The 24,511-nt window shown below is 47.4% G+C and overlaps 1 protein-coding gene and 1 long non-coding RNA gene across 15 annotated transcripts in view; one reads left to right on the forward strand and one right to left on the reverse strand.

Annotated features, from left to right (window-relative positions):
* Positions 1 to 24,511, reverse strand: part of MYO18B (myosin XVIIIB) — a 242,951-nt gene that overhangs the window by 11,599 nt on the left and 206,841 nt on the right. For 12 of the 14 annotated variants that reach the window (XM_081542931.1, XM_081542926.1, XM_081542923.1 and 9 more), the window contains 3 exons: positions 23,147 to 23,277; positions 12,613 to 12,660; positions 11,169 to 11,306 (listed from right to left, as the gene is read on the reverse strand). In XM_081542931.1, coding sequence (XP_081399057.1) covers positions 11,169 to 11,306; positions 12,613 to 12,660; positions 23,147 to 23,277 — 317 coding nt within the window. Of the gene's footprint in view, positions 1 to 9,561; positions 9,619 to 11,168; positions 11,307 to 12,612; positions 12,661 to 23,146; positions 23,278 to 24,511 lie in introns of all 14 variants that reach the window. The other 2 variants (XM_081542924.1, XM_081542925.1) reach the window with 1 other exon arrangement.
* LOC145526680 (uncharacterized) lies at positions 5,018 to 8,261 on the forward strand. The gene is made up of 2 exons (XR_014069070.1): positions 5,018 to 5,841; positions 7,505 to 8,261. It is a non-coding gene; the product is annotated as an uncharacterized LOC145526680 (long non-coding RNA).

A 24,511-nucleotide genomic window follows, 5' to 3' on the forward strand; every position in this document is an offset into this window, starting at 1 on the left:
GAGCCTTCTTTTTAAAAAACTACAGTGAGGGGACTTCCCTGGTGGTGCAGTGGCTAAGACTCCATGCTCCCAATGCAGGGGGCCTGGGTTTGATCCCTCATCAGGAAACTAGATCCCACGTGCTCCAACTAAGAGTTCACACGTGGCAACTAAAACCTGGTGCAGCCAAATAAATAAAAACAATTTAAAGTACAGTGATAACAACTTCAGAGCAACTGGGTTAATATAAATGTTGGGATCTTGGAGGATATTGTGGATTTGTTCATTTTCTTAGCTGTGAAAATGGTGCAGCAGTTTGGAAAAGTCCTTCTTGCAGGACAAAGGTGTGAAATTATTGTAAGGAGAACTGGTATGATGTTCTCAACTTACTTCATAGTGCTGGGGATAAAATATGTGTTTAGATATAGACATAAGTAGAGAGGAAGGTAAAGATAGAAATAAAATCAATATTAAAAAAATTATCAAATTAAGGTAGAGGCTAGCAGAGCTGACAGTGCCCAGTCACCTTCACTGTTTAAAAAAGAAGAAAGAAAGAAAGGAGGGAGGGGGGAGGGGGATAGGAAAGGACACTTTACCGGTGATTCTATTATCACTTAAAAAAAAAACAAAAAGCAAATATTTCTGCTTGACTTTCAATGTTCAGCCCAAGTACAGCTGCCTCCAGAAGCCTGTGCCCACCTCCCAGGCTGGGCTGGGGTCTCCTCTGATCCTCACAGCTCCTGTGTTTTCCTGTCCTCCACCCTGTAATTGTTTGCTTACTTGTTTACAACTCTCAACAAGACTGGTAATTCTGAACTAGACTCTGTTTTTCTTTGGTGAATTCCCAGGATCTAGAAGAGACCATCAAGGGAAGTTCATGGAATGGGAAGAACGAACGATTGGAAGAACAGAAGGATGAGAATGAAGAAACAAGGGACAAAAGGCTTCACCTGCCTCATCGGGCAGCTTCATTCAGACCCCGGCAGCCCCACTTATGGGTCAGTCAGAGCCGCTCCTCTGGGCTTAAAACCAAGAGATTCAAAACCAACTTCCAGTGCACAATCTAGAAGCAATCTTTCCTATGTCGAAACCCAATCCAAAGCCTGGTCTTGTTTCTCGAGAATTTCATCCCCTTCAGAACTGAGAGGGAGCTGGAACCACATCTGGTATAAACCACTCATTCTCTTCCTGGAGAGACAGAGAAGCAGAGAGCCTCCTGGATCACAGTTTGAGACAGGAAAGCACCGGCTCTCAAACCTCACCCTGCCCTTCAGACACAACCTCTATGACATCCTCCAAGAACACACGGGATGTGAAAAGTTATCAAGTTGGATCAGACAGTCAACTTTGGTTCAACATATTTAAGTAAATTTGAAATTCTTTCCTTCGGTTTCCAGGCACAGGCACTACCTCTGCTGAGTACCATACAGTGGCAGTTCAGTTCAGTTGCTCAGTCGTGTCTGACTCTTTGTGACCCCATAGACTGCAGCACGCCAGGCCTCCTTGTCCACCACCAACTCCCAGAGTTCACCCAAATTCATGTCCATTGAGTCGGTGATACCATCCAACCATTTCATCCTCTGTCATCCCCTTCTTCTCCTGTCCTCAATTTTTCCCAGCATCACGGTCTTTTCTAATGAGTCAGCTCTTCGCACAGGTGGCCAAAGGACTGGAGTTTCAGCTTCACCATCAGTCCTTCCAATGAACACCCAGGACTGATCTCCTTTCGGATGGACTGGTTGGATCTCCTTGCAGTCCAAGGGACTCTCAAGAGTCTTCTCCAATAACACAGTTCAAAAGCATCAATTCTTCTATGCTCAGCTTTCTTTACAGTTCAACTCTCACATCCACCACACATGACTACTGGAAAAACCATAGCCTTGACTAGACGGACCTTTGTTGACAAAGTAATGTCTCTGCTTTTCAATATGCTGTCTAGGTTGGTCATAACTTTCCTCCCAAGGAGTAAGCATCTTTCTATTTCATGGCTGCAGTCACCATCAGCAGTGATTTTGGAGCCCCCCAAAAAATGTCAGCCACTGTTTCCACTGTTTCCCCATCTATTTCCCATGAAGTGATGGGACCAGATGCCATGATCTTTGTTTTCTGAATGTTGAGCTTTAAGCCAACTTTTTCACTTTCCTCTTTTATCAAGAGGCTCTTTAGCTCTTCTTCACTCTCTGCCATAAGGGTGGTGTCATCTGCGTATCTGAGGTTATTGACATTTCTCCTGGCAATCTTGATTCCAGCTTGTGATTCATCCAGCCCAGCATCTCTCATGATGTACTCTGAATATAAGTTAAATAAGCAGGGTGACAATATACAGCCTTGATGTACTCCTTTTCCTATTTGGAACCAGTCTGTTGTTCCATGTCCAGTTCTAACTGTTGCTTCCTGACCTGCATACAGGTTTCTCAAGAGACAGGTCAGATGGTCTGGTATGCCCATCTCTTTCAGAATTTTCCAGTTTATTGTGATCCACACAGTCAAAGGCTTTGGCATAATCAATAAAACAGAAATAGATGTTTTTCTGGAACTCCCTTACTTTTTCAGTGATCCAGCAGATGTTGGCAGTTTGATCCCTAGTTTCTCTGCCTTTTCTAAAATCAGCTTGAATATCTGGAAGTTCATGGTTCACGTATTGCTGAAGCCTAGCTTGGAGAATTTTGAGCATTACTTCATTAGTGTGTGAGATGAGTCCAATTGTGCGGTAGTTTGAGCATTCTTTGGCATTGCCTTTCTTTGGGACTGCAATGAAAACTGACCTTTTCCAGTTCTGTGACCACTGCTGAGTTTTCCAAATTTGCTGGCATACTGAGTGTGGCACTTTCACAGCATCATCTTTAAGGGTTTGAAATAGCTCAGCTGGAATTCCAACACCTCCCCTAGCTTTGTTCGTAGTGATACGTTCTAAGGCCCACTTGACTTCACATTCCAGGATGTCTGGCTCTAGGTGCAATGGCAGTAACCACAGACAATCTCTGACTTTTAAAAGCACCCAGTTCATCATAAACACAGCTTTAAGCGAATGGAAGTTATCTGTCCATCCACCCCTCCCTTCTTGCCATTCAGAACCTTCTGTGGAGTGCCACAATGCCAGCTCCTGTTGACACTGAGGTGGAGGACCCTTGTGTTCAAGAAGCTGATACTCTAGAGGGGAAGGAGTTGACTAGTGTATGAGTAGAGGGAAGTATGAATGACCCTTCATGTCCTCCTGGGCTCAGACACCAAGGAAGAAATATTTACCGAGTAAAAGGAGTAGAAAAGTATGATTTTAGCAGATCACATGTGATCGTCCAGCTTCTATTAGAGAAAACTTCCTTAGAAAAACAGAAAAGCTACATTTAAACATAAAGGCATCAGAGGGTTCAAACAACAGCCCTATCTAACACAGAATCTAACACAGAGCAGAAGTGAGGGTGGTGGTCATCCTTGAGTGAGGAGGAGGTCAGGACTGCAATGGATACCAGAAGGTGTCAGGGCACTAGCCATGGGCTGGTTTTGATTTGGGTAGTAATTATTAAGGTATGACCAAGTTTTGAAAATTTCATACAGACACTGTTTTCAGTATGTATGTTTGCATAAGCTGACTTAATGAAAGTTTAGCTCAGAGAATCACAGATTCTACAAGAATGTTCTGAACAGTCAAAGATCAAGCCAAATGGTTTTACACCAACTTGCATATAACTTAGGTGAGCTTCAAAATTCCTGAAGGATTCTCAGATCTACCAAAGACCCAGAGTTCTAGACAGAAAACACCCCTCCTTTCCATGGAAGCCTGTCCAAGCATGAACCCTGGACAGACACAGACTTCTCTTGCTCCTCACTTGCTCAGGCCTTGAGTCCACGGTTAGTATGTTCGCACTGCACATTTCCACATCTTACCCGCTAATCTTAATACTGATAAAAGTGAAAAGCACTCTTTTGTCCCAGGAAGACATAAAACCATTTTCACGAGAGATTCATTCATTAAGTACATTCAGGATGGATTAAAGTGATCCTGAGCTCCGGTTCTAAGAACGCAGAGACCAGTAAATAAATGTCCTATTGAAATAAGATTAGCAGTCAATGCTTAACCTACTTTGAGAACAAGCTGTTTTCAATGCCAAGTATGCTCCATTCACATTTACATAATTAATGAACTAATTACAAACGAGTCTTATCTAATCATTTAAGCAGGTCTCACATGACCTATCCTTGGCCCCACTTCTGCAGTAGAGTAATTGCACTTCCTTGAGAGTAATACAACTTTATTTTAAAACAATACCCTATAATTTAGACCTTTTTACTAATTCAAGCCAGCCTTATCCCACATAAAAATCAATGGGGGCTGATCAAAGGAGGATAGTGGTATCTAAATTTATTGCTTTTAAGCAAAGAACCACAAGCCAAGAGTATGGGACTGCAAATGTTTACAGAAAGCACATTTTTTCCCTGAAAAAGGAAAAGTCGTAATGCTGCCTTTTAGCCAAACGAAAAGCAGTTGTGTTAAATCGGTACCAAAGCAAATGATACATACAACAGTAATTAGCTAAGATTACACAGTAATTAAAATCACGATGATTATGTGAGTGAGAATAATTTATACAATAATCTCCACGCTCACACTGCAATATGGTACTAGTCCAATAGCAACAGAGCAGAGCCATGTTTGGTGATAAATTCAACTCACAGCATCTCTAATTAAGTGGTGATAGATCGCGGTCACTGAGATTTAGGGATAAAGAAAGTCTCTGACCAGGACACACACACTTCTGTTTGGACTTCCCAAGGCTACCAAATGGGGATCCCAAAGGCTGGAACACTCCCTCCTTCCCCCCACAGGGAGCCTCAGAGCTTCAGGTTGCCCCACTATATTCCACTAATACTGATTCCATGCTGCTAACAACTTACTCTGTTGCTCTGTGACACAAGACAGTTAACTCATCCGGCAGAGCCACCCTTGGCCAAAGACAGTCATAAACAATATGTAAAATTTCTTTAAAAAGGCCATGGCTGTGATCCAATAAAACTTTTACAAAAGCAGGTCAAGGGCCAGATTTTTTTTTTTTTTTTTTTTTTACTATGTGCAGTCATTGGCTGACTCCTGCTGTAGGTAACAGGAAGCCACTGAAACCAGATTTTCATCTGAGAGAGATTTGAGAGGCTGGAGTGCAGAGGAGGGACTGGAGGAGGGAGGGGTTGGAAGGGCTTTGCCAGAGTCTAGGACAGAAATGATGGTGGCCTGGCTTCAAGGTGTTGACAGTGAGGATGGAGAGAAGTAAGAAGGTCAAGAGTATTTTCCCGAAGCATGGAGGTGCAGAATAAACAAGATTTAGGGATCAGCAGACGACAGGGATGAGCGAGAGGGATGAGAGCCTCGGAAGAGTGGAGGGCTCCAGCTTGAGTGACTGATGACAGGACCTCCACGTGATTCTGATCACACTGGTTGGAGAGAGGGAGGAGGTTCCCCTCGGACACACTGGGTTCAGATACCACAGAGAGAGCCAGGTAGCCAGCTTCTAAACTGCAGGCAGTTACATATGATATATACGTTTGTTACTTGGGAGAACATGAGTTGGAGGGCTAGATTTGGGGGTCACCTGTTTACAGTGAGGGGGTTAAAATCACAGGAGGATTGCCTGGGACCCGGTGGACAGAAAAACAGGTGAGAGCAGCATCCCGGGATCCCCAGCAGATGGGGGGGCGGCAGCACTGGGGTGGGAAGGGAAAAAACAGAAAAGAGAAGTTTGGGGAGCGTCAAGGAGCAGAAACACTTTCCTAGTGGCTCAGCAGTAAACAATCTGCCTTCAATGCAGGAGATGCAGGTTGGATCCCTGGGTTGGGAAGATCCCCCAGAGAAGAAAATGGCAACCCACTCCAGTATTCTTGCCTGGGAAATTCCATGGACAGAGGAGCCTGGTGGGCTATAGTCCATGGGGTCGCAAAGAGTGGGACACAACTGAATGACTCCACAGTTAACAACAAAAGGAGCAGAAACAGCTAAAAGGCCAAGTGGGCAGGGAGTTCCAAGAAATGTCTAACAGGCCAGTGCAGCAGAGAAGTCCAGAAAAAGATCAAGACTGGAGAACGTCCCCTGGTTTGTGCCTTGGGAAGCTGCTGACCCGTTGAGAAACGTTTCAGTGGAGGGGCCGGGCTCTGGGCTGGAGGAAACGGAGGCAGAAATGGGAGGGGAGTGAAGGCGCTGGGCGGGGACCCCACTCTGGAGAAGCCTGGCTCCAAAGGGAGGAAACAGACTGCAGGGTGATAGGTAAAGATACAGTTAGGACGGAAGGACCCGAGGGTGCTTATAAACTGTGGAGGAAGGACAGCTGGAAATGCGGAAGCCGAGATTGTAGGAGCGAGCAGGTGGTGGGGTACGGATTCCACTCGACCAAGACCGGATCTCATTTTCTGAGACCAGAGGGAAGTTGTGGCAGATGGTGATCAATTTATAGGTACCATTCTGAGGCCACTGTTTTTCCGTGAATGAACCAGGAGTTTAGGATGTCTGCTCAGAGTGAGGAGTTGGAGCCGGAGAAAAGTCAGGATGGTTTGGAATAACTGTCCAGTAAAATGACAGAAAACAGGCCAGTGACAAGGCATCAGCGTCTATACAACTGGTTCAGTTAATGCCCCTCTGTGCTTGGACCCTGCAGAGCCGTGTGAGTGACCAAGGCTGAGGTTCTGAGGGATGTGAGCATGGGGGTCTAGGCGAAAATGGGGCTTGGCCCCCTTTGGAAAGCCCGAGGTGCCGTGAGGACCGGAAGGGAGAGACGAGAACCCTTTACTGGAACACTCTGCCAGCAGGGTGGTGGCCCAGAGGGCAGGAGGGAGAGGCGGGCACCCTGCTGGGCCGGGCACACCACGCCAGCCCTGGGCACCCTGGCACCAGCTGCAGTCGGCTGTCAAGAGAGGCTCTGGAGCCAAGCCAGCCGCCACCAACAAGCCCATAAACTCCCTCCCCAGGGGCATGGAGGTAATTTAGTGTCTCCATCTCCAGAAGCTCTTGCATTTATCAGCAGCTTCATGACTCCTGGGCTGTAAATCATCAAGCTTTAGGCGTATTTCTCTTGAGTTGACGTCCTCTTATAAATAATACAAGGAATGCTTTTATTTTTTTGGCAGAAGACTGCTTTTTCCCTCTCTTCTTTTTTTAGTGTGACCTTCTTTCTCAGTCAAATTTGGAAATGTCCAAGAGACTCACTTAGTGAGCCCTGTGATGGGCCAGGTCATGTGGGGGTGCGCACCACAGGGTTCCCCTTGTACTCTAACCTGCCTCCACCTCCTCAGCACGAAGAACGCCCAGATGACCTGGTAGCATCTGGTCAAGTTTAAAATGCAAATTCCCTTTGACATAGAGAATCTTTGCCCTGTGCATAAGAGTGTGTGTGTGTGTGTGTGTTTAAAGGCTAACAGGTTAATAGGGCTTCCCAGGTGGCTCAGTGGGAAAGAACCTGCCTGTCAATTCACGCGATGAAAGAGAGGAGGGTTCTATCCCTGGTTGGGAAGATCCCCTGGAGGAGGAAATGGCAACCCTCTCCAGTATTACTGCCTGGAAAATTCCATGAACAGAGGAGACTGGCAGGCTATAGTTCATGGGGTCACAAAGAGTTGGACGTGACTAAGCACACACACACAACAGGTTAATCGCAAATATCCTGAAATCAACTAAAAGTGAAACAAGAGTACAGTTTAATAAATCCATGACATCATTTTAAGATTTTCTGCAGGAATTTAAAAGAATGAGATAGACTTATGTGAACTGACAGGGTGAGATCTCTAAAGTATATTATTGAGGGAAAGAAAGAAGCACCTTGAGAATTTAGCTACATACACTTAGGGCATGGCAACCCGCTCCAGGATTCTTGCCCGGAGAATCCTATGGACACAGGAGCCTGGCGGGCTACAGTTCAAAGGGTCACACAGAGTTGGACACAACTGAAATGACTTCACACACACACACACACACACACACACAGAGGTACATATACATAATGTAGCATTGTATCACTTATGTGTTTTAAAAGCCCACAAATATGCTATATATTTGCTACAAGTACATGTGTATTTATAAATACATAGAGAAAGATGTGGAAGGATACACACCAAACTGACGACAGTGGATACCTTTCGGAAGGGAGCTGAGGTTGGGATGGTGGCCAAGAGGACTGTAGCCTTCTCAGTTATATTCTAATAAAAGGGAGAAGTATTTAAAGATTATAAAGCTGGATGTCAAGGCACCTGAACTCTGGGTCAGTCTTTACTATAAGCTTAGGTGAGATAGTTCCCTCTGCAGACCTCAATTTTTCCTATTTATATAATGAGAGGATTGGACTAATAATAAATAATCTAATGGTCCCTTCTAACTCAGAAGTTCTAGAACCCTTAAACTGTAAACATACTCCAGGTTAATAGGTTAATAAGCGCTCAAAATTTTCAAGGCTTTACGCCATGGAATCTGGCACTCAGTAGGCACTTAATAAATATCATTTGGATGGATGCTGAATAATGACCCTTATATAGTTTTAATATTAATAACGGGCCAGCCCTTTGCCAGGTGAGTGATTCACCTCCTGGATAAAAGTCAGAGTCATGGCAGCATGGCAAACACAATACAGGCTTTGGAAGGATTTAAACCAGAGTTCAAATCCTGGCTCTTTTGCTTCCCTGCCGATGACATGGAGCAAATTACTGACCCTCTCTGAATCACAAAGCTGAGTTGTGACCAAGTACAGCTAGCATTTCTGCTCAAGTGTTGCTGCTATGGTCAGTTATTCATTCAACAAACATTTACGGAGCACCATCTGTGTGCCAGCCAGAGGGACACCAATATGAAGAAAATTGACAAGGGGCTTCTGGCCCTTTCTTGCCTCCTGTTCCACCGATGTCCTTGGTGCAGGCCCCTCTGCTCTGAACTGCAGCTGGACAAGCCTGAGGACTTGGAGGGGAGCAAGCAGGGAAAGGGGGGCTGGGCTCTAGCGAGAGGGCTGCCTGGAGATGCTGCCCCGGGCAAAGCTATAGGAGCTGGGGTGTGGCCGAGTTTGCCTGAATCAGTTGTTCCTGAACCGCTGGGCCTCAGATCCCTCTTGTGCAGCATGGAGGTGATGGCATCAGTCCCCTGGGGTTACTCTGGGCATCAGATATCAACACCAGGAAAGCAGCTGGTTTCCTTGAGCTCTTTCTAGGAGCTGGGCTCTGAGTGCATCTTCTCATTAACCCTGACAATGGTTTACTCACAAGAAAACATGGGAAGTTAAGCAACTTGCCTCAAGCTTATGGTTACTAATGGGGGAAGGGAGAGAGGGATAAACTGGGAAACCGGAACTGACAGATACACACAGTTGTTGTTGTTTAGTCACTCAGTTGTGTCTGACTCGTTTGCCATCCCATGGCTTGTAACCCTCGAGGCTCCTCTGTCCATGGGATTTCCCAGGCAAGAATACTGGAGTGGGTTGCCATTTCTTTCTCCAGGGAATCTTCCCGATCCAGGGATGGAATCCAATTCTCCTGCATCGGCAGGTGGATTCTTTACCACTGAGCCACCAGGGAAACCCATATACACACTACTGTATATAAAATAGATAAGTAACAAGGACTTACTGTATAGCACAGGGAACTCTACTCAATGCTCTGTAACGATCTATACAGGAAAATAATCTAAAAAAGAGTGGATACATGTATATGTATAACTCTCATTCACTTTGCTGTACAGCAGAAACTAACACAATACTGTAAATCAACTACACTCCATCAAAAATTATCAAAAAAAAAAACAAACACCACACCTTTGCCCCAAGTCTCGCAGCTGCCGAGGAGCAGCCATGGGATTGGAAGCCAGATGCTCTGACTTCAGTCCACGTACAGAAATCACCACAGCCTCTCATCTCCCATTCAGCTCGGGGTGTAATTCCTTATCATGCACCTAATATAATTATGCAACTTCTGGATATTATGCTAATGCGCTTGCACATTCAGTTCTCTGCTGCCTGATTTGGGAGACCAGAAGTTATTTATTTATCAGGAGAGAAAAGGTCATCAGCATTCGGAGTTCACCGAGGACATGGCTCTTTCTCCACACAGGTCTTTGTTTTTAATTAAGAGTGGTAATCAGATAATCTTGCTTTAATTAACTCCCCCGATGCGCCCCATTCTCAGGGCCTCCCTTTGATATTTTCAACATCAAATCTTTCAGCCTAAGATTATCAGTGGACATTTGCCATTTGCTGAACATGCCCAGAAGCTTGGCATGAACTCCCATCCCCTTCTTTTCATAAAGACAGCCTCCCGCTTCAGAGCAAACCTGTTTCGAGTCAGCGAGGGCTGGTCTGGGTCCGCTCCACTAGTCTGTGATTTTTCTATCTTATCACATTGGCTCTTCTGTTATCACACAAGCAGTGTGCATTTCATCTTAATTACGCATCTGTTTAATCCATAATTTCTGATTTATGGCCATTGGCTCCTCATTACAAGAGGGCCGCCCTTGAAAAGGAAAACCAAATGAGCTGAGAGGAATGGGGCTGGAAAGCAAGAGGGAAGACAGATTTAAGTCCTGCAGCTGAGGCCGAGGCCCATTTGTTGGAGCAAATTATTATTGGCAATCCTATAGACTTGTGAGGGTCCTATCTCAAGGCATGACTGAATTTGTCTCTTTCCACGGTAGGAAACAGAATATAAAATTCTGACATTCAAAGAAAGCTGAGATTTCCAAGGAAGACATCATCCAGCCTGTCTTTATACAGACTTCCCATTAAAAGAAACAAACAAAACCAAAAAACTTCAGTAAACATGTTTATAAAGAAAAATTTAAATACACAACTATCTATAAATGGAAAATTAGTAGGACTTGCCTTAGATGGAAAACAAACATAGTCAATCTACAGCTATTTTTAAAAATGCTCACCCCGTGCTATTTGAAATCATCTGGAAAACCATACATTAGGTGGGCTGTATTAGATCCTCGCCATTTTGTTTGTTTGGGGCGTAAATACAATTATATTTCCTGTTTCACAGATAAGGCAGTGAAGGCTCAGAGAGAGTAACTGACATGCTTTAAGTCACACAGCTAAGAATTGGCAGGGTCATACCTCAAACTGAGCCATTCTTGTCCTTGTCTAGGACACAGGAAATGGAAGACTTAAACAGCAACCTGGGAAGCCTGTGATTCTCTGAACTACTGGTCACCCAGAGGCAGCAGGGGATACTCTTACCTGGGGCTGAGGATACGGCTGCTGATGGCTGACTGTCGAGAGGGGGTCCTTGCGGTGTCTGTGGCCAGGGACAGAGTACAACTCAACCAAGACTGCAGACTGCCCTCCAGCTGGGAGCTGAGGGTGGAGACGTTATCTCTAGGACCAGAATGCAAGATGCTGTCAACACAACGACAACCACAGTCACAGCAATAACTATATATTCATCCCTTAGCATGAGCCAGGCATGGTGCTAAGTGCTGAATATGCATCACTTTAATCAGTGCTCACAATACCATCCCTGAGAGGTGGGAGCCAGCACTGTACCTGTTACATAGATGAGAATAATGGGATCTGGGGAGGCCAGTGTGGGTCTTAACCAAGGTCACCCAGTTAGTCAGTGATGAAGCTGGGATGCAAACTCTGTCCCTCCAATTCCAATGCCCATGTTAAAAACCATTGCTATTCCTTGGGAAGATATATACTCTAATATAGATGCCAAGGTATCTTCTAATTTTGGAGTAAAATTTGGCATTGGATTTCATACCAAATGATATGTTCATGGAATCTATCAGTTGTGAAGGTCTTAACCGCTTGCCTACCTTAGCTGGAATGTCTCTGTGGACAGAGACGTAATTGTACGTCCCCTATTTCTGAAAGCAACACAGGGAGAGGCCTGTGGGAGCCTCTCACTGATGTGGGCATTGAATGATTATTTCACTTTCTGGTTGCTATATTCACTCATTTACGATATATAATAAATATATATATTCACAAATTTTGTTTGTTTATAGAACACTCTATGACAGGCACCATGGGAAGGGGCTATAAACATGAACTCAACATTGACCCTGTCCTTAAGACCCCATTTTAGCAGAGTAGACATCTATATAAATCACCATAAAATCAAAAAGAAAACTATCAGTGCCGCAGATGAAGACAGACGATGGGTTCTAAGGAGGACAAGAGGGAGCCCCGATTTGTTTCTTGGAGGCATAAGGGAAGGAATGCAGTAGTGGCTGCTGGGCTACATCCTCTTTGAAGGTTGGAGCTTGGCTACACAGGCCTGGAGAAGGGAGCGTTAAGTGGAGGGAACAGCACCCACACAGCTATGGAGGGCACGGGAGACACAGGAAGAAGAGCCCCAAGTGGAGGGTTAAGTCAGGATCAGAATGTGCAGGGCTCAAAGGTCAGCCTAGAAACTCTTCTGAGGCAACTGGGAGCCTCTGACGGTGTCTGAGGACAGCGGCGCAGTAAGTTGGAGGCGTCTCTTTGTCTACTGGAAGTCTACAGTTCAGTAGTATGTCCCCGGTGCTATATGTTACGACCATGGAGTCAGAGCTCTTGTGGACACTGTGGTATTTGTCCAGGTGGGTGTGTGTGTTCCTTCTGCAAACTGGACACAGCCAGGGGCTTGTCTCTGGCTTCAGTATCACTGGCTCAGTTTTATTCAGGGCTCACTTACATCTCTTTTCTGCCACTGCCATCACCGCAGTCCACTGCTGTCTGGACACTAGGAGGAGGCACAAGAAACAGTCTGTTATCCTTGGGCTGCCAGGGCCTGGGAAAGAACAGTCTTTGATGTTAGATAAACTTGGGTTTGAGTCCCGCTTCTGACCTTTGCTGCTGTGTGATCTCAGGCAAGTCCCTTGTCTTCTCTGAGCCTCCTCGGCTCCTTTGTAAAATGTAGCTAATCATGGGCCTCTGCCCCCAGCGATATGGAGATGACCAAGTGAGATCACCCTTATGAACGTCTCAGCATGGTTCTTGGCAAACAAGCAGTGTTAATTAAAGGGTAGCAACCATTACCCTTGCTCTTGTTTTAGTACAGCTAGTACTGCTATTAATAGCATCATAATTGTCAGCAGCCAAGGCACTGGCTTTATATCCTTTGTGACTGCTTGCAAATCAGACACGGGGCTGTGGTGGTCAGCTTTGTCAGTACATTCTGGGAAACTCAGAAGCTAATTACAATAGTGATTCTTCTTTAGGGAGAACTCTTGATTCAACAAACATGCTTTACACGTGATCCCACTTATCACCTTACTAGTCTCCCTGTTGGAGCTGAGGAAGCTGACACCCTTGTCCAAGGTTACACAGCTTTGAATCCCAGGTCTAAAAGAGCTACTCGGCTCATGCTCCTAACCAGGGTGCAGTCACCCAGTGTATGGGTACAGACAGTCAAACCACAAACTTCAAACACAAGAGCCTGGCTTCTCAGGCTGGAATCTCCCAGTTTTATTCTTCAGTGGAATCTGGGCAAGTCCTTCCCAGAAGCCCTGGTCACTTCTTCTGAGAGGCACCTGTAGCCTTGGTCCCTTCCCTCAAGGACCAGTCACTCTCCTGACTTCTACTAACATTGCTCCATCCCCACCAGACTGCAAGGGCCCTTCCCAGGCCAAGAACATAGCTTACTTGTCCCTTTGGCCCTACGGCTCAGGCCAGACTGGAAGTTCTCTTGGATGGTGTCTGGTGAATCCAGTGTAAGAGGGGTCTGTAAATGACAGCCATGGACTGAATCTACATATCTGTTCTTATTAATAAAGCTTTATTGGAACATAGCTAACCCCATTCATTTGCATTTTGTCTGTATGACTGCTTTTGCTCCACAACGGCAGAGCAGAGCAGCTACAACAGAGACCTCACCACCTGAGAAGCTGTAATATTTACTATCTGGCCTTTTAAAGAAAAATCTGCTGACTTCTTCAGTATAACGAAAAGCACCTTTTGTGAACCATGTTTTGAGAGGCAGAATAACGACCCCAAAGATGTCAACATCTCAATCTTTATCTCAGGAATCTGTGACTGTGTTTCCTGAGGTGTTAAAAGGGGCATGCAGATGTGGTTAAGATCAAGGATCTTGAGACAGGCAGACTGTCCTGCATTATCGGGGTGGGCCCCCTCTAATGACTCTGGTCTTTAAAAGCAGAGACCTTTCTCCAGGTTGTCAGAGGGACTTGTGACTATGGAACAACAGCCAGAGATACAACATTTCTGGCTTTGAGGATGGAAGGGGCCATGAGCCAAGAGATGTGGGTGTCTTCTGGAAGCTGGTAAGGAAATGGACTCTCCTCCAGAGACTCCAGAAGGAGCAGAGCCCTGCTGACACTTTGGCTCTAGCCTGGGGAGACTCAGATTCAAGCCCTTTGTCTTGTCAAGGTCTTTGTTCTCGGCCAAGTCACTGGCCTGTCACGCCAGCCAACTTGCGTCTGTCACTTTGATGTGAGGCTGGGGCATTCCTGTGTTATGAAATTTGAGCTAATTTTCTATGACAGCAAGAGGTAGACTGAAAGTATCTTTGCTAATGGCCCTAAATCTTCTTGAGGATCTCTTGAGGATAATTTTTTTGGGGTACAACTTTTTAACAAACTATTTAAAAATACTTCAAAACTTTAACTGAAGTAGTCTAAGTGAGTAGCACCAGCTCTACCCCCACGGGCGGTCTGAGTCTCTTCTAAGGCGCTGTGCGCTGGGGCTGCAGAAGGAGTGCCAGACAGTGGAGGAAGGTGACTGAATCCTTGTGGCTTCAGTGTGGCCTCGGCCTTCTGTCTGCCTGTCTGGGGTGTCAGGTGTCCCCATCTGTGAAATGAGGCTTCTGGACCAAGATGCTGAGGCCCTGTCTAGCCTGGATGCTTAAAGACCATGTACAATGGAGAGGATGCACAGAGGTCCTAGAGCAGGAGTCCTAGACCTTTTATAAGCATCTTTTATGAAGACTGTGGGACTTCCACTTCCCCAAATGCACAAACACAGACTTGAATTTTAGTGCAGTATCTGTGGGTTCATGGTATAATCTCTAGAACTCATGCATGGGCACCCCTCACTTGATCTACCAGTTCACAGACCCCAGATAAGGACACTGGTTCCAGCTGACCAAAGAAGCTAGAATGTGGTAAGCAAGGGCCCTGGAAAGCAGAGGGAGGGGTTTGAGTGAATAGGGCTACATCTTCTGAAATGCTCATAGAAAGAAAAAAAGAACTGAAGAGGCTTGCAGCCCAACCCGCATAGTTCAAAATGATGTGGCACTCCCCTTAGAAACAGAAGAACAAGGTTTCTCTTGCCCATGAGCAGGGAGGAAGGGAAAAAAACAGCCACCATAGGGCTGGAGGCCTGATGATAGAGAGAGAGGGGCTTTGGGCCCATTGTCCACCCTGGGAGTCTGTGAGTCTGAGTAAGAGAGGCTGTGCCCAGAGATCCTGGTGGGTGCCTGGACAATCCAACACCCCCATAATCCTGAGGCCGACTGGCCTTGAGCTCTGCAGCAGACAAGGTCTGGGCAACCAGGTATACTTCCTCATCCACTTCAATGGACTGAATAATGATCTTTAACTGGATCCTGCAAGGGAACATCTTTAGAGCACAATACAGCTAAACAAGGCACGACACAACTGGACATCTCAACGTGACTGCGTCTCTAGTCTGGGGGAAGAGCCCTTTCAGAAGGAGGGCAGATTTAAACTCTGAGTCCATCCACAGGGAACCTTCCTCTCTCACTCCCATCAGAGGATGGCTACACTCCATCCTAAGCTGGAATTTTCTATAGGAGTTTCCTTTGGCATAAAAGGGGGTTCTTCCTAACCAGAGAGTTTAAAACGCACTGACCCTTCCACGACATGAAGAAAGAGTCTGACCTCAAGCTCATGAGGCAGATCCGTGTTTGCCTGTTCCTGACCGTACCTCCCGCCCTAAGGACTCAATGATGGTGATGGTGATGATGGTGATGATTTTAATCTGCTGGGCAGGCAAGCAGAGGCCCAGGAAGGGCAGGTGACCTGTCCATAGTCCTGATCTCCTTGGCAGTGCAGTCAGCACTGGAGCATGTTATGTGGTCCCTGGTTTCTCCCTCATCTCCTGATATGTGCTCAGTGGTTCTTTCTCTTGCCTTGGTTCCTGTGACTTTTCAAGAGGAACATGGGCCAGGCACTTTTGGACAGGCGGACTGCTGGTGAGCAAGAGAAGTAATCAAATGTCTTCCGTTGTATTCCTTTCCATGGAGCCTTTGCCAGACAACTCTGGTCTGAAAACAAACACTGCCTGGGAAGTGACACACAGATGCACCGGCCCCATATCACAGTGACAGACACAAGTTCACCATGATGACAGGCCAGAAAACTTGGCAGAGAACCAAGACCTCGACAAGAGAAAGGGGAAAGATGGGGTATGTCTGACATGGCAGCAGGGCTTGCTCATTGGAAGTGTGGGTGAAGGGGTCAACCTGGAATCAAATCACAGCCCCATCACTTACCGTGTGAGCTGGGGCCAGTTTCTTGACTTGTCTAAGCTGCAGTTTCTTCATCTGTAAACTGGGGGTGATAATGGTTACCACCCTCAGACAGTTGTTGTGAGAACTATGCATGGAAGGCAGGTAGGCTGTGTAGCCTGGCACAAAGTCAGTCTCAGGAAAGAGAAGCCAGTAGCACGATGGTCAGTGCGTCCTGTGATGCCAGGGCGGATAAAGTGGTTTGGAGCCCTCATTCCCCAAGAAGCCCACTAGCTGGGTATCTAGGCCTTCCTAGAAAGATGCTTAGAAAGACAGATGTCTGGATCTCCCCTGCGGTCCAGTGGTTAAGAATCTGCCTGCCAATGTAGGGGACACGGGCTCGACCCCTGGTCTGGGAAGGTCCCACTCTGTGGGGCCACTAAGCTGTACCCCACAACTACTGAGCCCATGAGCCTAGGCCCACACTCCGCCATGAGCGAGGCACACGCAATGAGGAGCCCGCACACCACAAAAAAGAGTAGCTCCCACTCGCTGCAACTAGAGAGAGCCTACGTGCAGCAACGAAGATCCAGAACAGTCAAAAATACATTTAAAAAAGAAAGAGCAGTGTCCTCCGTGGCATCACATGAGCCTGTGGTCCTGCACTAAGGGCCCTGTGATGTAACTTGGAATGTCTCAGAATAATAGAGAAATGTTGTGAGCCACTCCTAAGCAAAATCAGGAGGTTAAGAGATTTGTGGGAAGAGACGGGTGGGAGGGCCTCGAGCCTGCCCTACTTCACAGCAGGAATTGTTGCAGTCTGGTCAGAGCCTGGGCCCACTACCAAATAAGCTGACACGGGATGATGCCCTCGGTGGCCGCCGCAATCTTTGCTTAGGCCTGATCTTTCTACTTGTCTCACCATAGTCTCATTTTCATCAAGTTAGCAGCATGAATGTTGGAAAATGTACAACTTACACTCAACACAGCACCAGAGGACACCTTTCCACAGCCTTCGTCTCAGATGGAGCCAGCTGGCGTGGATACTCTTGGCTGACCTAGGGGTCAGGGGTCATCCACTGACCTTTCTGAACTCTCCACCAACCCCACCACAAACTCCCAGCCGAGGTGATGACAGAGCAGCCACAGACCCTGGGCAAGAACAGATGGGGCTGTCGGCTGATCCATGAGTCATGAGCGTTCTCTGAGCCTTGGGCAACAGCTTAAAGCGTCCCTCCACTAATCTAAGCAGGCTGATGCCCTAGTCTAAGTTACAGCGCAAGGGCACCGGTGCTGGCGAGCACGCGTTGAAACGCTGCCACACTGGCCTCCTGGCTTTCTGAGCACGTTTCCAGCCTGGAAGGCCTGTTACACTCGGATCTAATTCCCAACATGGGGAAATGTGACTTTTCATAATTTGAACAAGTCTCTCAAAGAGCCTCACCTCCAGCTAAGCACCGCTCTGTCTCTCTCTCTCCCAGGGTGGGACTGAATCCTAATTGAGAGCTCAGTTCAGAAACGTACCTGGACCAATCCCTCAGGCTCCAATCGACACTGCTGTCCCTAGGCGATGAGGCAATTATGAGGGGAGTGCGGGGCGGAGCTGCCGGGGGAAGAGCGCCCACAGCACCCGGGCGGGAGCAGGGCCCTGCTCTGGACGGCAGCTCTCCACCCTGGGAACCCACACACTTCTTTTCCTTGTTGATAACCGATTTAACTGTGCAGTGACCAGACAACACGGCTTGGATGGTACGAATTCTCTGGAACTGAGACTTAAGAAGCGCTGAGCCTTCTTTGTGGGTGATTCTTCCCCCGTCTCCTCCCACGCCTATGCCATTAGTGAAGCCCACGCTCCGTGGGAGTTGTAAGATAGAGAGGACCAAGGTAGCTGAGAATTAGGAGATGCTTCCCAGGAAGCATCCTGGGCTCAGGGCTGGCTTCACAGGCTCCCAGCCCATGCCCAGAGGAGCCTGCGTCTGGTGCCGCTCTGCTGTGACTGGCTTCAAATTCCGAATCTATTCTGAACGAATGGGTATATCATTCCTTTTCTCCTTTGCCTTTCACTTCTCTTATTTTCACAGCTATTTGTAAGGTCTCCGCAGACAACCATTTTGCCTTTTTGCATTTCTTTTTCTTGGGGATGGTCTTGATCCCTGCCTCCTGTATAATGTCACGAACGCCCGTCCATAGTTCTTCAGGCACTCTATCAGATCTAATCCCTTGAATCTATTTCTCACTTCCACTGTATAACAGTAAGGGATTTGATTTAGGTCATATCTTAATGGTCCAGTGGTTTTCCCTACTTTCTTCAAAATAAGTCTGAATTTGGCAATAAGGAGTTTATGATCTGAGCCACAGTCAGCTCCTGGTCTTGTTTTTGCAGACTGTATACAGCTTCTCCATCTTTGGCTGCAAATAATACAATCAATCTGATTTCGGTATTGACCATCTGGTGATGGAAGAGGGTGTTTGCTATGACCACCACATTCTCTTGGCAAAACTCTATTGGCCTTTGCCCTGCTTCATTCTGTACTCCAAGGCCAAATTTGCCTGTTACTCTAGGTATTTCTTGACTTTCTACTTTTGCATTCCAGTCCCCTATAATGAAAAGGACATCTTTTTGGGGTGTTAGTTCTAGAAGGTCTTGTAGGTCTTCATAAAACCGTTCAAGTTCAGCTTCTTCAGCATTACTGGTCAGGACATAGGCTTGGATTACTGTGATACTGAACGGTTTGCCTTGAAAACGAACAGAGATCACTCTGTCGTTTTGGGGATTGCATCCAAGTACTGCATTTTGGACTCTTTTGTTGGCTTTGATGGCTATTCCATATCTTCTAAAGGGATTCTTGTTCAAAGCAGTAGATATAATGGTCATCTGAGTTAAAAGATACACCCATTTGAATGCAGAGTTCCAAAGAATAGCAAGGAAAGATAAGATAGCCTTTCTCAGTGATCAATGCAAAGAAATAGAGGAAAACAATAGAATGGGAAAAACTAGAGATCTCTTCAAGAAAATTAGAGATACCAAGGGAACATTTCATGCAAAGATGGGCACAATAAAGGACAGAAATGGTATGGACCTAACAGATGCAGAAGGTATTAAGAAGAGGTGGCAAGAATACACAGAAGAACTATACAAAAAAGATCTTCACGACCCAGATAATCATGATGGTATGATCAATCACCTAGAGCCAGACATCCTGGAATGCAAAGTCAAGTGGGCCTTAGGAAACATCACTATGAACAAAGCTAATGGAGGTGATGGTCCAGTTGAGCTATTTCAAATCCTAAAAATGATGCTGTGAAAGTGCTGCACTCAATATGCCAGCAAATTTGGAAAATTCAGCAGTGGCCACAGGACTGGAAAAGGTCAGTTTTCATTCCAATCCCAAAGGAAGGCAATTCCAAAGAATACTCAAACTACCGCACAATTGCACTCATCTCACACGCTAGCAAAGTAATCCTCAAAATTTTCCAAGCCAGGCTTCAACAGTATGTGAACTGTGAACTTCCAGATGTTCAAGCTGGATTTAGAAAAGGCAGAGGAACCAGAGATCAAATTGCCGACATCTGCTGGATCACTGAAAAAGCAAGAGAATTCTAGAAAAAACATCTACTTCTGCTTTATTGACTATGCCAAAGTCTTTGACTGTGTGGATCACAATAAACTGGAAAATTCTGAAAGAGATGGGAATACCAGACCACCTGACCTGTCTCTTGAGAAACCTGCATGCAAGTCAGGAAGCAACAGTTAGAAGTGGACATGGAACAACAGACTGGTTCCAAATTGAGAAAGGAGTACGTCAAGGCTATATATTGTCATTCTGCTTATTTAACTTATATGCAGAGTACATCATGAGAAATGCTGGGCTGGAGGAAGCACAAGCTGGAATCAAGATTGCTGGGAGAAATATCAATAACCTCAGATATGCAGATGACACTACCATTATGGCAGAAAGCGAAGAACTAAAGAGCCTCTTGATGAAAGTGAAAGAGGAGAGTGAAAAAGTTGGCTTGAAACTCAACATTCAGAAAACTAAGATCATGGCATCTGGTCCTATCACTTCATGGCAAACAGATGGGGAAGCAATGGAAACAGTGAGAGACTTTATTTTCTTGGGCTCCAAAATCACTGCAGATGGGGACTGAAGCCATGAATTTAAAAGACACTTATTCCTTGGAAGAAAAGTTATGACCAACCTAGACAGCATATTAAAAAGCAGAGACATTACTTTGTCAACAAAGGTCCGTCTAGTCAAAGCTATGGTTTTTCCAGCAGTCATGTATGGATGTGAGGGTTGGACTATAAAGAAAGCTGAGCATCGAAGAATTGATGCTTTTGAACTGTGGTGTTGGGGAAGACTCTTGCGAGTCCCTTGGCCTGCTAGGAGATCCAACCAGTCCATCCTGAAGGAAATCAGTCCTGAATACTCATTGGAAGGACTGATGCTGAAGCTGAAACTCCAATACTTTGGCCACCTGATGCGAAGAACTGACTCATTTGAAAAGACCCTGATGCTGGGAAAGATTGAAGGCGAGAGGAGAAGGGAATGACAGAGGATGAGATGGTTGGATGGCATGACCGACTCAATGGACCTGAGTTTGAGGAAACTCCAGGAGTTGGTGATGGACAGGGAGGCCTGGTGTGCTACAGTCCATGGGGTCACCAAGAGTTGGACATGACAGAGTGACTGAACTGAACTGAACTGATTCTGAACAAAAAGCCCCAGGTTCTCATTCCTCCGTGGACTCATGGGTTATGCGGCTGATCCTGCCTGGGGTTCTGGGTTGCTTCATGAGGACACAGTGGGCCACTTCAAAAGGGGAAGAAAAGTGCGAGAGAGAGAAGGAAGAAGAGTAGGAGACTCTCGCTCTTTCCCATTTATCTCACTCGGGCAGGCTGGTCAGGGTTTACTTCCAGAACACTCCTCGTCAGCCTTGATTCACTCTCTCTGGAGCTCCCACCTCTGGCTCCTTCTTTCAACCCAGGTTCCAGTACAATTCTTTCTCTCAGAGAGGCCAAGTGTACCCCCTTGCCATTCATCAGAGCATCGTGTTCTTTGTCTTTGTAACTCCTACTACAGTCTAGTGCTGTATTCATCAGTCTGTCCACTGTACTCAGGGGCAGGGACACACACACACAGAATGCGGGCTCCACGGAGGCAGAGACCTGTGCTCTCCTCCCCCTCTCTACTCCTCAGGAATTTAACTTCCGCCTGTCCCCAGGCAAGTTATTCAATCTCCCTGTATCTCTAAGACAGAGACACGTGACGACAAGAAGCAAGGTGACTGAGACAAACACCCAGTTCAGTGTGGCATGGAACAGGTAGAACCGACCACATGGATGAATGAATGAAACTGACGACGGCTGAGCCCTGCCAGGTACATGGGTCTGTGCCAGGGTCGGATTTTTTCATTTACTTATTATCAACCCGTCTTACAGATGAAGAGACTGAGGCTCAGAGAGGTTGACTAACTGGAGGAAAGTAACAGCGTTAGTCACCCAGTCGTGTCTGATTCTTTGCGACCCCATGGACTGTAGCCAACCAGGCCCCTGTGTCCAGGGGATTCTCCAGGCAAGAATACTAGACTGGGTTGCCATTTCCCACCCAGGAATCGAACCCATGTCTCCTGTATCGCAGGCAGATTCTTTACCATATGAGCCAGCTAGTTGACAAACCTGAACAAGGTCACGCCGAAATGAGCCCCCGGATCCCTGACTGGAAATCGGGCTGAAAGGCAGCACCTGCGCCCTCCCCAAGCCGCCCCCTCCTCCAGCTGCAAGAATCCCACGCACGGCCTGGGCTCGTCCAGGTCCAAGACGCCGTGTACCACAGCAAGGATGGTACCACCAGTGGAAAGCATCCCCCTCTGCTCACCTGAGCCGGCCAGTTATCCGGGGGTCCTGTGACCATCTCACCCCTCACACTGTCCTGAACACAGGCTGTTTCACAGATTGTTGCCCCTGGTTCCCCATCACACCTGCCCAGCCTGTCCCTGCACCTCCAAGAACAGACTCTCTGCCTCTTTCTAGTCTTTTTATTTTTAGAACTTTTACTGTTTATTAGAAAAGCAATCTACTTCAGTGCGAGTAAAAATGGTTTAAAAGTTTTGCTCATTTGTAAAAACCTCCAATACTACTATATACAGTCATTAATTCCCTTTGTAGTTAATGCAAAAGCTCCAGCATTTCTATTAACTGAGAAGCCAGCCCAAGCATGGAGCGGGTGGTATTGATGCCAGGGGTTTGTAATTATAGACGCTGGTCCCGTCATAACTCAAATAAAACTGGGGCTGGCGGAGGGGAACAGGGACCCTAAAAGTGACCATGAGCTGGGAAGCGGCTGCAGGATCAGGATTTGCCATTTCACCAGCAATTTAGCAGCTGTGCACATTAGTAGGGCGTCATAGAAATCCTCAGGATGTTGGTGTGGAAGCTATTTTTGCACCAACTGAGGATGTTTTAGATAAAGCCCTTCATTTAGAGACCAGAACATGGTGAGTCCACTGGGTCTGTTATCACACTGATGCTGAGAATGAACACCTTCACGGAGGAGCTGGTGGCTACACACCCCTGAGCAGCGGTCACCAGCCCAGCACCACAGCAAGGATGGTACCACCAGCGGGGAGCATCCTGCCTCTGCTCGCCTAAGCCGGCCAGTTATCCTCCCAACCCCAGCGCGCCGGAGTCCCAGGGCCCCCAGACTGGACAGGGGAGCCTTGTCCACGGAAGACCACAGGGCCCCCCAGGGCGCAGCCCCCCTTCCGGGCCCAGCCCTGCGGGCCCCTCGCAGGTTACCTCTCTGTGTCACTGTCGCTGGACGCCACCTCCTCCAACGCTGCTTGCAGGTCAGCGATCCGTCGGATGGACGTTTCCAGGTCAGTCTGCAGGGTCTGTCGTATCGCAGCGAGCTCCTCCACATACTTCTCCTGGGGACAGAGACCACAGCACATGCTGGCCCAGGGCGAGACCCCCACTCACCTCTGAGAGCTCTGGGGAGGAGCCTGGTGTTCACCGGGACCCTCTGACACGGTGGGTACCCACAAGCAGCTCTCCCTAAGCAAGGGCTTATGGAGCCTCAGACAGATGCTGCAGACTTCAGAGGAGGAAATAGATGCCTCAGGCGCTCACACACACCAGAAATGCCGGACCCGGCCTGCGCGACCCCACACAGGACACCCTGGATGGCTGGCGGAGTGATGAATAAGACTCAGTGATGTTTCCCAGGAGAGCCGCTGAGGCTGGTTCTGGAGGCTGTGTCCTGCCCCAGGGATGGATGCGGGGGGAAGTTGCGGGGAGGGCAGAAGAGCGGGTCCCTCTCAACTCTGTCACCCAGACACCCCCACCCTCCCTCTGCCCTCAAAGGCAGCACAAGCAAAGACAGAAACCCAAGTGGGGCTCCCTCTGGAGCTGGCCAGCACCGCTGACGTGTATTGAGATCTTTCCACGCCCAGCGCTGCATTCAGCGTTTTGGGCTCCTGCCCTCACTCAGTGCTCACGAGCCTGGCTCGCAGCTCTATCACTGTCCCCATTTCACAGATGAAGAGTTGAGGCCTGGGGGAGCAAAGGCTTGAACGGAACTCGAGCTGGAACTCAAGCTTGGTGCAGTGGACTCCATCTGTGCTCATCAGTACTTTCCGCCCTAATCAGATTTCATCCAGACTCTCTGGAAAGCCTCTGACTGTCACGTGTTAACGTTTTGCACACACTGCTTCCCGTTCGCACAATGACTGTTGGCTGAGGGTGAGTCTGCCCTCCGAGGGACGCTGTGTAGAGGCATTGTTGGTTGTCACGTGGGGGTCTGGTGGCATCAAGCAGAGCAGAAGCCAAGGGTGCTGTCCAGCATCCTCAGTTCACAGAGCAGCCCGCACCACCGAGGACTGATTACTTCACACGAGTGTCACCAGTGTCCAGCCTGAGAAACCCTGGGTTCACCCCAGAGACTCACCTTCTGGGAGCTAATCCTAGCGGGGGGAAGAGTCAAAAGGCAGAGCAGGGCTTCCCTACTGGTCCAGAGGTTAAGAATCTACCTGCCAATGCAGGGGACATGAGTTCGGCTCCTGGTCCGGGAAGATCCCATAGGCCGCAGGGCAACTAAGCCCGTGCGTCACAACTACTGAAGCCCATGCGCCTAGAGCATGTACTCTGCAACCCGAGGAGCCA

This window comes from Giraffa tippelskirchi, chromosome 11 (assembly GCF_054371585.1).
Source record: "Giraffa tippelskirchi isolate mGirTip1 chromosome 11, T2T-mGirTip1v1.2.pri, whole genome shotgun sequence".
In the NCBI taxonomy this organism is placed as follows: domain Eukaryota; kingdom Metazoa; phylum Chordata; class Mammalia; order Artiodactyla; family Giraffidae; genus Giraffa; species Giraffa tippelskirchi.